The 12,307-nt window shown below is 36.7% G+C and overlaps 1 protein-coding gene across 3 annotated transcripts in view; it reads left to right on the top strand.

Moving 5' to 3' along the window:
* Window positions 1-11,900, top strand: part of PPP2R2B (protein phosphatase 2 regulatory subunit Bbeta) — a 265,330-nt gene extending 253,430 nt beyond the window's left edge. For all 3 annotated transcript variants that reach the window (XM_026688064.2, XM_026688058.2, XM_087955418.1), the window contains exons 7-9: window positions 6,678-6,847; window positions 7,702-7,793; window positions 9,604-11,900. In XM_026688064.2, the coding sequence (XP_026543849.2) occupies window positions 6,678-6,847; window positions 7,702-7,793; window positions 9,604-9,883 (542 nt within the window). In that variant the 3' untranslated portion in view covers window positions 9,884-11,900. The remainder of the gene's footprint in view (window positions 1-6,677; window positions 6,848-7,701; window positions 7,794-9,603) is intronic.
* The last annotated feature ends 407 nt before the right edge of the window (window positions 11,901-12,307 follow it).

Here is a 12,307-nt window from a genome sequence, read left to right as displayed (position 1 = left end):
GTAAAACAGAGACAAATAATCCATAATCTGACAGGCAAATGAAGTCTTAGAAATACCCCAGAGACTTAAAGGTCAAGAAGATCGCAAAAGTCAGGAACAAGAAAGCTTGAAACAAGGAGCACAAAGGTGGATGCCAAAGGTGCTTCCAATAGTGGAAAGCAGTCCCTGGAGGCTGAAACCCCTTCCCCACTGAGCATGCACAGCTGAAGCTTTTCTCCCTCCAATGGAAGCAGATAATGAACGTGGCACCCAGATGGCTTGATGTCTCAGTAGCTGCCACTGGTGGTGCTTATTTTGTTGGGTGGCTGTCCCTTTCTTCTTGGTGACCAAGGAAGGCCCTTCAATATTGGCAGATGAAGAGCCTGCTATCTGTGGAGGCAATATCTGGTGGGTTTAACCTCCTGCCCTCTTAGAGCCTGGCTTTTGGACTGTGATAAAACATTAGTCAGATCAGGTCAGAAAGATACTGTAGGATGCCATAGAGATGAGAGAAGAAGCCATGGGTGGTTTCTGGAGAAACCACCCATGGCTCTTTAGGAATAACAAGAGATGCAGACGCATGTGTTAAGCCCAGGGAAGAGGGAGAATATTAGAAAGAGACAGGATCCTCTACTCGCCCCACTCCAGGGGGTAAAAGAGGGAAGGAAGGGAACTTGTGGGAAACTAGCAAGATTCTGTTGCCAGTTCTCCATATAGTAGATTTCTAGTTTCCCGTGGAATCTGTCTCCTGATCTTATAGGACTGATAAAAAAACTTCAAAATTGCCTATGTAGCACAGTGGTTGCTCTAAGTCATTCCCAACATTTCAAAGATTACAGATGGGACTAGTGATTATCTGGGAATGTATTATATTTGTATCAACAGGTTTAGACATAGTGTAACAGATTAGCCAAAATCTGTAGGATGGATGGTTGGAGGTCCCAAGCCACTTTTTCTCTTAAGCAGTGCCTAGGTCTTTACATTCTGTTCCCACTATTTAATCTGGAGTATTCCTGGGGCCACTTCCAAAATCTTTCCACTAACCGAAACGTGTGTAAGAGAGAGGACCTCTCCCCTGTGTTGTATTTTGGTGTTTAAAAAGTCAAAATAATTTCAATAATACTAATCCTGGCCATCTAGCATGAAGATGAATTCCTAAAAGATTCAGCTGCTATTATTGCCTTGGGGAATCTCACAAGCAATAAACAAAAATCAAACTTTATTTTAAAAAAGAATAGCTTTGTTATTGCTTTAAACAAAAATATGGTCCAAACATTGATTTCTAAAATACAATAAAAATACAATAATAGGGTTAGCAGCATAAACCTACACATTTTAGCCCCTGTTTCAAATTTTGAGTTAAGTCTTTGGAATTACAGATAAGGGGCAAACCCTTGTTAGAAAGAAAAAAAGGGCAACCAAAAATTTGACCTTGTAATCTCTGTTGAATATAATTAATTGAGTATAAAATGTATCTGAGTGCCCTTGGAAAAAATGCAATACAGGCTAAATTAAATTAAGTCAATAATCAGTGTAAAACAGGCGTAATAGTTGGTTATATTCAGTTAACTTGATCTTAACTGATTCACATAATAGGGCCCCTGAGAAACTGGAGTTTTATACAAGCTGCTTTTCAAAAGAGCATGAAATATGAACTCTGGAAAATGTCCATTGGTATTTGAGATGCAAAAAGGAATATAAATCAACTGCCAGAATAAGTCTGGGGTGGCCTTTCAATGATATTTATAATATAGTTGAGGATTGACAGCTGTTTCCACAATTCTGTACCCTACATCAGCTATTTAATAATCTTTTAAACTTCATTCATTTCTAGGAATAATAGACACCCAGATGAAAATGGCATGGAAAATGCTTTGCCTCAGGTCCTTTTCCACAGTGTAGGTCTAAAACTGTCCAGTAGTATTAGCAGAAGCAACTCATCTGGTAGCAGGATCAGATTTGGCCTGTTTAAAATTTTAAGTGCTAAATTGCAAATGTTTATTGTTGAAGAAGATAAATTATAGAGCTGCCCATATTCAGCTGCTATCTTGTTAAAAATAAAAATGTCATGCTGTGTTCATACTACAAATATACTGTATGTCCAAAAGTCTGTAAAACTAGACAAAATTATTGTTATTGTTATTATTACTCTATAATCTACTATAGCTTTGTAGTCAGTTTGCAGCAAAATCACGCAAACTGACTACAAAGCTAGACATGATTTGAGTTGCTAAATTGATACACTCATCATTGTGTAAAAAATACACCCTACCTGTATCCGAAAAGTCATGGGAACATAAAGTGGAAAAAGTTGTTGAAAATGAGTCAGTGAAGATCTTGTGGGACTTTCGAATACAGATGGATCACCATTTGGAACACAATACACAGCAACTGTATCAACCATTAGCACCAGTCACTGGTATTTGTGATACATTTTTAAATGTTCAGTTGACTGAGTTTAATGAATAAAAGGGATAATAATAACAACGACAACAACATTCACCATCAGTCAATTGCAAAAGGCAGCTTTATTGAGAACAGTGACAATACTTCTAATAGCATCAAACATCAACATCTGCCTATCCCAGGTCCTTGGAAAGGATTCGATAGGTGGATAAAAATCTGGCTGACTGTGCAACAAACCATAACAATAATAAACCCAAGAATTTCTAAAGAAAATGTTATATCTTCCTGTATAGGTTTGATATTATACACCCAATTCCATACCTTATTTGTACCTTACTCTCTGACGATGGTGTTAGACAGAAAACTGAAATCAACAACTTGGTGTAAATTTCTGGCTAGATATATTTACTTACTTTCTGGAGAAATAGAATGTTTTACAAAACAAAACACAACTTATTTAGTAGGGCCTGACTTTTGTATAATATGGAATCCTCCCTCCTCTGTCTAAATGTATCCTTTTGCAATATCCCATCCCCCCCCCAAAAAAATATTTGGCTACTAGTTGGTGATAATTGAATCCAAAACTGCTTCTGTGTAAGTTGTCATGGTACTGTCAAGTTTCTTTTTTTATTTAACGAAAGAGCACCATCTGGTAATTGCAGATAATTAAAATGAAAATATACAGAGGAAGGTGTTGATGTCACTCTTTTGATGAATAAATCAAAAGGTGTTTATGTCAATCTTTTTTGATGAATAAATCACAATTCTTTTAAAGTGGCTTTTTCTAAGCTTGTTGGGCTTGGATATATTCAATGAAACCTAGATTTAAATCCATTTCTAAATCCTTGCAAGCAAAATATGATTGTTTACGTGTGTTTATAATAATTGCTCTATTTTGGAATCTTGTATCCAGTTTTGGTCGCCATGATGTAAAAAAGACGTTGAGACTCTAGAAAAGATTACGGAGAAGAGCAACAAAGATGATTAGGGGACTGGAGGCTAAATATATATATAAAGAATGGTCACTACAATTGTGTATGTCTAGTTTAATTAAAAGGACCGGGGTGACATGGTTTCAGTTTTCTGTCTGAGTTCTGTAGCTATCTGTCCTTAGATTGTCTTAGAAGGCCATGTTTCTTTATGGCCCACACCATCTTCATTGGGTGAATATACGCAGCAGTTGGATAATCTGCCATGTAATGAGTACCTTCAGAAGCCATTAGCAGATCACATTCACCATTATTTTTTTTCAGTCACTCAAACTAAGTTCACTGTTGTTGTTGCCTTCTACTCTCTTTTTGATCCCCTTTCTGTTTATTCTCTACTTGCTTCAATCCAGCAACACTCTTATTATCTAAATCCAAACATATATCCTAACTCAACTTCTGTCACTGTCTCTTCTTTCATTTTCCATCAAGAACTTCTACCATTTTCTCCATTTCCATCTCTTCTTGCCACTGGAATTACAATCCATCCACATTCACAGCAATTTGGGTGGGTGGGTGGGAAATAATGGCAGAAGAATGTTCAAATTCTTAATTAAGATCCTTAAGTTGAGGACACCACCTTTTGATCAAAGGTGAACCTCATGGTTATTTAAGCTTTTGGTGTTGATTTCATCACTGTAAGGAAAAGGCCGCTGTATCTGATGTGTGAGGGCAATGTATATTTAGTACTATAAGTAGTCCTTGACTTGCAACCATTTGTTTAGTGACAAATGTTCAATGGCACTGAAAAAGTGACTTATCACCATTTTTCACACATACGGCTGTTGCAACATCTTTATGGTCATGTGATAAAAAATCAGTCACTCGGCAACTGGCATATATTTATGGTGGTTGCAGTGTCCCAGGGTCATGCGATCACATTTTGCAACCTGATGCCTTAATCACTAGATCAAACTGATCTGGTCAAACTTTACAGCTGCATTACTTACTGACAGAAATTCCAGCCTCAAGTCTTCTGACTTAATAATGATGTGTATGTGGGGCCTATGATCAAGAAAACAGAACAAGGGAAGGATTAACCTTCCATACACTTCCGGTAATCCTGCCCCAATCAATCTAAAGCCTCCAGAGGCTACTCTGAAGAAAAATGTTACATCTATCCTTGTATCACACACAAGATAGCCCTACACTTCTTATTTGTACTACATGTTGACATTTTGATGGTAATTGCAAATTCTCCCTTATGTCAACATCAGAAACAGTCAGGCCCAGGCTTCTACTGCCACATTGAAGCTATGTTTACACAGGACAGATCTCCTAGAATTGATGCTGATGTTTGTTAGGTTTTTTTTTTTTAATCTCCCAAATTGTGCTCCCTAGTGTGGCCAAGTCCATGATTATGATATAGAAGTTTGATACTTTGTACAAGCCACGTGAGGTTTTTTTTTTCCTGCTGTGATGCTTTTATTATATTTTTGAAAAATTGTTAAGTCGTCAGATTTCCTGCTGGCAGTGAGTAGACCTCAAGCTTAAGGAATGCCATTTTGTATTTGTAGAGAGATCATTTATCCTAGCATCTGAGAATTATTTTTCCTATTGCCTACATCATATACAAAAAACAGGATTTAAAACCCAGTGTTCCACTACAGGGTAATAAAGTTGGCCAAATATTTATGCAGAGAAAGTAAAAAGGAAAAAAAAAACCTTTGCATAATAAGTTGTCTTTTTCTTATGAAACTGTTACTGCCAGTTTTATACCGCCTTTGAATTTTTTTCTGTGGTGCCTAGATGTTAAATGTCTAGCAAAACAATAACTCCCTGAGGGGAAGGATACATACAGCATTTCTGCTATTTCATGATTTTACATTGCATATGTATGTTGAAAGAAATCCCATTGTCTCTAGAAAATTTACCTTTGTTTCATTTCTTTTATCTACATGGTTGCAGATTTCCTGTCAAATTGTCTTAAATCCATCTTGAAATATAGCTGTTTGCTTCAAGCTTTCAAGAAACCACCCATCTCTCTCGCAGAGCCACTGTTTGATATTTAAGCATACATTTTTAAATGAAAGGACAACTTAGGCATCTTTTATGTAGCTAAGGATTTAATGTTTGTGAAATATACTTTTCTCAATTTTTGCTGTGGTGTGATTGACGATGTTAAATAAAACACAGACAAACACACTATGGTTTAGCACAGAAATTCACTATTTTCATCAGCCTGTCAGTTGCATCAAACTTTGCCTCATGTGCTGAGGCCATATTCCTGATGTGGACAGCATTCATTTTTCATTGATTTTAAGGGAGTAAGTAGGGGGAAGTTTGTTTAACTGACCTTCCAAAACATCTAAGCAGGGCCTGAAAAATAATGTTAACCAGCCATCAGATATTTGGCTTCCCTGATTTTAATGTGCTGTGTTGTTGTTATTATTATTAAATTTATTATTATTACATTTATTTGCCACATTATCTCACAGTTCAAAGAAACTCTGAACAGCATATACACTCATGCTCTGGGTTTCTCATTTTAAAACCAGATCTGTACCCAGGGTTTGGTATAATTTTTGAAAATATATATCAGAGCCGAGACCTTTCCATATTTCAAGAATTTGTTTTAATTGTTTTATTTCTGTTGAATCTTTTATTCAATAAGGAACATCCTCTTTAGTTGTATCACTGTAGCTGTCTCTAGTGCCTTTTCATGATACATAAATAATGATGTGAATTTATTTATATAGTGTTCTTGCTATATTGTCAGGTGGACTTAATATTAGCTAAAAATTAAATCAAATTCTGTGATATGAAATAACCAGCTTAATTTTCCACATCTTAAAACACAGCAGGTAGAATTTAGTCATGACTAAGTTAAGCTCCATTGCTTTCTATGGATCACTTGAGCTGTAAGCATGACTAAGCCTGCAGAAATGTATGGTGCTGCTTTCTGTATTAAACTAATAAATGAAATAAGGAAAATTAGTATGGATAAAGGTTTGAGTTGTGAGCACAACAGCCTCAAAGGTATTGCATCTAACGTGATCATTTAGTTTCCCAATGAAAAGTCTTTATCTGTGCAATTACACTCCACTGATTTCAGTGAAATTTGCAGTATAATTCTTAACGCTTTCTACTCCAAAATAAAGGCAATTAAGTCCAGGAAAACTTATTTTCCAGCAAATATGTTAAGTCTTTTTTAGGGGGTTTTAACATGTATTTGCAGAATTTTCCTTATGACTGACCATGTGGGAAATTCAAATATTTTCACAATTTATCAAATTAAATCGAGTGATACAGATACCTTGACTATATTTATGTTGTTTCTTTTGTGTGTGTGTGTGGTTCATGTAGTTTTTGAAGAGCCTGAAGATCCAAGTAACCGATCTTTTTTTTCTGAGATCATCTCTTCAATTTCTGATGTAAAGTTCAGCCATACTGGGAGATACATCATGACCAGGGATTATCTCACTGTCAAGGTGTGGGATCTGAATATGGAGAACAGACCTATTGAGACATACCAGGTATTTTATCTTGATCCTTTGTTTCCTGGGATGTGAATGAATGGTGTAGTAGGCATTAAATACAGTGTGTGAGAGTATGGGTGTGTTCACAACATCCTTAAATGCTTCAAAACCATTTATTTTTTACATGTATTAATTTATTAGCGCTGTGAGATCTTGGATTTGGCCTACACATAATTTACTGATTTCAATTATGTTGCTAATGCAGAAAAAGAAAAAACCAGACTCTTGGTGGGTTTAAGTAGTAAGAGCAACAGAAACCAAAACACTGAAATTAAAACATCCATGATAGAAGTCCCAAAAGTGGTTTTTTTCAAGAGGCAACTGGACTTTCTTGTTTTTCTTTGAAGACATTTTGCTTCTCATCCAAGAAGTTTCTTCAATTCTGACTGGATGGTGGGGAATAGAAGGATTTATATTCCTTGCAGACAGCTGGTCATTTACATTCTTTTAGAGGGCACTTGGAGGCCACTTGGAGGTTACTTGAGGCCATTTGGAGGTTTGTCTGTGTCCTCAGGGTCACCTGAGTAGTGTAAATAGGTGTGGAGCCTTCTTGGAACTAGTGAAAGGACTGTGTTGTAAACTGGAAAAGCTTCTTGGATCAGAAACAAACATTTTCAAAGAAAAACAAAGTCCAGTTGCCTCTTGAAAAAAGAACCTGTGGGACAACATGATCTGGATGACTGAGAATCTCTGAAGACATCCATGAGAGAAACAAAGATAAAATAACTGTTGCTAATAACTTCAAATTCTTGTCCTCTGAAATCTGTGAGCAGAATTTGAATTAAACTTGAACATGATGTTCCTTCCGAGTGCTTCTTTCCTTTTATTCTTTGTGCCTCTTTTTCTCCTAGGTTCATGATTACCTCCGCAGCAAGCTGTGCTCCCTCTATGAAAATGATTGCATTTTTGATAAATTTGAATGCGTATGGAATGGGTCAGACAGGTGAGGAGTTATATACAGGATTATTTTTTATTTCATTTTCTGATTCCTCAAATCCACCCACTTTTATCTTTTCTGCTCTTTGCTTCCTCATCCAGTGCAGAAAATACTTTTTGTAAATGAAAAAAAAATCATTACATTTCAAATTTCATTGAAACTTCTATAATAAATCTCATGACTTGTTCAAATGTCACTCCTGTCATCCAGAAAACTAATATATGACATACGAGGAGCAGCTGCAAGCAATTTGAAGAGAAGTTACTTGAATTAAAATAGCTGAATAAGTACTGCTTATGTCGGGCCAAGCATATAGATCCCAAAAACCTGATAAGCATAGGACTGTTGGTGAAATGAACTGCACACAAAGATGCCAACTTATTAATGTTCTTATGGTACATTAGCATTGGGATGAGTTGTGGGTTTTTTTAAATGACAAGGAACTTGTATTAGCTTACATAAATTAGAATTTCTGAAACTGCCAGGCATGCAAAGCCAAGATTTAATTGGCTCCATTTATGAAATTGAAATGAAATTGAAGTGACCTATATATAGTTGCCTAATTCTTCCTTGGAAACTATGGCTAATGGAATTAGGATTTTTCTTTTTGTCAACATTATACTTTCAGCTATGGACAATTAGAAAATTAAAAAGTAATTTGAATATTGCTCATTTGTAACATAAAATTAAGCATGAAATTAACTTTCCATTGTAATTAGTTTTTACATTTTCAGTCTAAATATTGGCCTGCAGGATTTGTGGACTGGAATATTTCTCTGAGTCCACCAGTCCCAAGAAAGGCCCTAATCTAAGGGATGGTGCTGCACTGGGATCATTCCTTATTTGCAAGCAGCATTCCCCTTGATGTAAATATTTATGAGGGCAACCCAAGCCAACTGTTGAATTTGCTGAAGCTTTTAATTGGATGCATGTATCATCATTTTTTTTTCTGGTAGTTAGCGCTTATTTGATGGATCGCTATTTTGATATTTAACATTTTTTTAAAACAAACATCTTGCATTTTGTGAATTGGAATGAACACACAAAATAATGATAAGAAATGAGATGAGTTCCAACAACTGTCCCCATGCTGCTTACCAAAGTGTGGTCCAATTTAGCTACCTTGCCCAAATATAAATGGAAATTGCAGGAATGAAGAAGGAAGACTTTTCTCATTGCATAAATGCATGAGTTATAACTGGCCTAACTACCAATGGTAATTATAGTCCCCCTTTAAGTTGACATTTACAGAGCTAGCAAATTGCCTCCTGACCTGCTATTCCATCCCACATTGCTTTGGGGTCTCCTCGTAGTGGTTTCCCAAGAAAGGAGATAAAGATAAAGATAGGTTTCTTCTGTCCAGTCATGTCCAACTCTAGGAGGCAGTTCTCACCTACATTTCTTAGCCAAGAGAGTCAACATTGTCCCAAGACATTTCTGTGGTCATGTAGCCAGCATGACTATATGCCAGGGAATGCTGTTACCTTCCCACTGAAATGGTACCTATTTATCTACTCACATTTGCATGGTCTCAAACCACTAGGTAGACAGAAGCTAGGCAAGTAACGGGAACTTACCCTGTTGTGTGGCGCTCAAGTCTCGAACTTGGGCTGTCAGCTTTGCAGCTGACAAGCAAACTACTGAGGCATCATGCATGAGTTATAACTGGCCTAACTGGCCTGGTGGGGATGTCTTAAAGCTGTATCTGTCCTGAAATGGGGTGTGGTTGAGAGAAGTAAGAAAACTAAAAAAGCTATAAATTTCACTTGACGCTGTTTTTCTTTTTGTGTGTGTGTGTGTGTGTGCTTCTTCTCAGTGTCATCATGACTGGCTCCTACAACAATTTCTTTAGAATGTTTGATCGCAATACCAAGCGTGATGTGACTCTTGAAGCCTCAAGAGAAAACAGCAAACCCCGTGCCATCCTGAAGCCTCGCAAAGTTTGTGTTGGGGGCAAAAGGAGGAAAGATGAAATTAGCGTGGACAGTCTGGACTTTAGCAAAAAGATCCTGCATACAGCTTGGCATCCTTCAGAAAATATAATAGCAGTGGCAGCAACAAATAACCTGTATATATTTCAAGACAAGGTTAATTAGAAAGGAGAAAAGATGCTCCTTGGGAATCTAATATTCTGGAGACTAGCAAACAAATGTTTCTTAAAGGGTTTTTTTGGTCCTGTTTTCTTCTCTTCCTTGGTTTTCTTTTTCTTTTTTTTTTTCATCATTCCTCTGCAGACACTAACTGTGTAGAGGTAAACTCTCAGATTCCAACATTTACTGCTTCCCCCCCCCTATATAAATTGGGTGGCAAAGCAAATTAGGAACAGTTGAATTTTAAGTACTGAAAGCAACCAAGCTGTTACTACCACAGTGAGCTTGAATTCTGTATGCTTTCATTTCCCCAGTAGTTGTTGGTAAATTTAGTTCCTTTAAAAAGATAATTTGTAATCTAGAATAAAGGTAAGATTACTAAATTATATTTACAAAAAAAAAAAAGAAAACAAAACTCAGCCAAGGCCATGAAACAAAGATGCATTGTATTAAGCCAGAGATCTCCAAACTTGGCACCTTTAAGACTTGTGGACTTCAACTCCCAGAATTCTCCAGCCAACTATGCTGCCAGCTATGCTGGCTGGAGATTTCTGGGAGTTGAAGTCCACAAGTCTTAAAGTTGCCAAGTTTGGAAACCCCTATATTAAGCTATCTCTTTTTTTAAAAAAAAAAAAATTACTTGGAGATTTTTCTTTTGTTTTACATTATTTGAAAACAGGACTTAGGATTCCTGTTGGTTCAGTTCTTGTAATTGACCATGTACCTTTTTAAAGTGGTATGTTCCTTTTATTAACTCAGGGCCTTTCCAGATGATCATTTATTGTTATCACACAATGAATGTTTTCCTGTAACTCAGTTCTTGTGAGAGATACATCTTCTTTTTTTTTCTCCCAGATTGCACATTGGATTAAAAACAACATAACAGCATAAAGTTGCAGCCTGTAAAAACACTTATCTTCAGGTTTTCACGCCTTCCGCAAAGGACTCACTGCCTTGAAAGTGCCGTGAAGTCTAGGTGCACAACTCTCATTGTCACCTGTTGAGTAGTGTCTGTGACATCAGAGGTGACCTATGAGCTGTCTTCACTTTGGCCATACCATAACCTACTTACATTAGGAATAGGTGAAGACCATTAAAGCCAGACTAATCCACCTAAGGCTTGCTGACTTCCTTCTCTTTGTCTTCTTCTTTTGCATGTAGTTCAGTTCTGTTGACTCTGGTTCCAGCATTGATGCAACTGTCCCTTTTTTAAAAAAAAATAAAAAAACTTATTTTTTAAAATTTAGGAAATAGGTAAACTTCCCCAGTGATATCCCGCCCTATCCCATCCCTCTCAGCAAAGAAGAGATGTTTCCTTTCCACAAATGCAAATTCTCTTCTACTGCGGTTGGAAAGGAGACCGCCCTACTCTTACTGAAGGCAGGCTAGTACAACTTTGTTCTTAAAGGGCAGACAGGCCCTCTTTTCTTATCTGGAAAGAGCCTCAGACAGGAAACAAAAAAACAAAAAAATAAAGGCAAGACAGAAGGAGCAGGGACATTTTGACTCATCGTTCGTGAAGGGGTAAGGATGCTACCACGAGCTGCAACCTGCCGTCAGGATCCCTCACAAATGGTCTCTGATGGATTTGGCTGAGTCAATCCTTTGGTGCCTTTTGATGGTATACAAAATACCTTAAAACACAATGCTTCCAAAACATGGTATTTGCAAACCAAATTGAATCTGAGCTTGCTTCTGCAATTCCTGCAATTTTATTTTTGAGTTTTTCTGTTTGTTTTTATTTTTATTTTTTTTAAAATTCTGATTTGTTTTGGATAAGAAATCTCAGAACAGTTCTCTTTTAATCTCTTGCATGTCATAAATATATATGTGTTGGTAGGGAGGGAAGACCTCCTTTTTTTCCTTATAGTCGTGTATTTTTTAAAGTATTGTTTGTTTGTTTATTTATTTATTTATGCCAAGTGTCATTTTTCCCCTTTCTTTTTTGAGAGTAAAAAACAAAGAACTCTTTTGTTAAAACTGTATGGCTTTTAAAAGAACTCAAACAAAAATAACCACCAAACCATCTTGTAACGCTATTATTATTCTTAGCACTTGGCTGCTTTCTAAGAGAGGTTGCCCCATAGATGGGAGGTATGAAGATTTAACTCAAATAGCTCTTCATCTTTGCATGGTAAACTGTCCAGTTCTACTACAAGGATAACGCCAGTCCTGCCTTCATTTGATCAGTTTGGGAGGCAAAAAAAAAAAAAAAGAGGTGAGTGGGTGGAAGGAAGGAGGGAGGGAGGGAGGGAAAAATCAAATAGCCGATTCTACAAAAAATAAACTTAATTCTTTCTCTAACAAGGCAGGTATTTGAAGATCAATGTGCTTTGCATTTTTCTGATTGTAAAATGGAGGTGATAGCTTCAACTTTTGTGATTGTTGCAGTGAAGCATACAAGAATTCCCAGATACGTTCTCTGCAGTA

This window comes from Notechis scutatus, chromosome 2, assembly GCF_049901735.1.
Source record: "Notechis scutatus isolate UNSWTSFEM ecotype Mainland chromosome 2, rNotScu1.2, whole genome shotgun sequence".
Lineage (NCBI taxonomy): Eukaryota > Metazoa > Chordata > Lepidosauria > Squamata > Elapidae > Notechis > Notechis scutatus.
The sequence above is the reverse complement of the archived record's forward strand: the minus strand, read 5'-3'. Positions and strand labels throughout refer to the sequence as shown.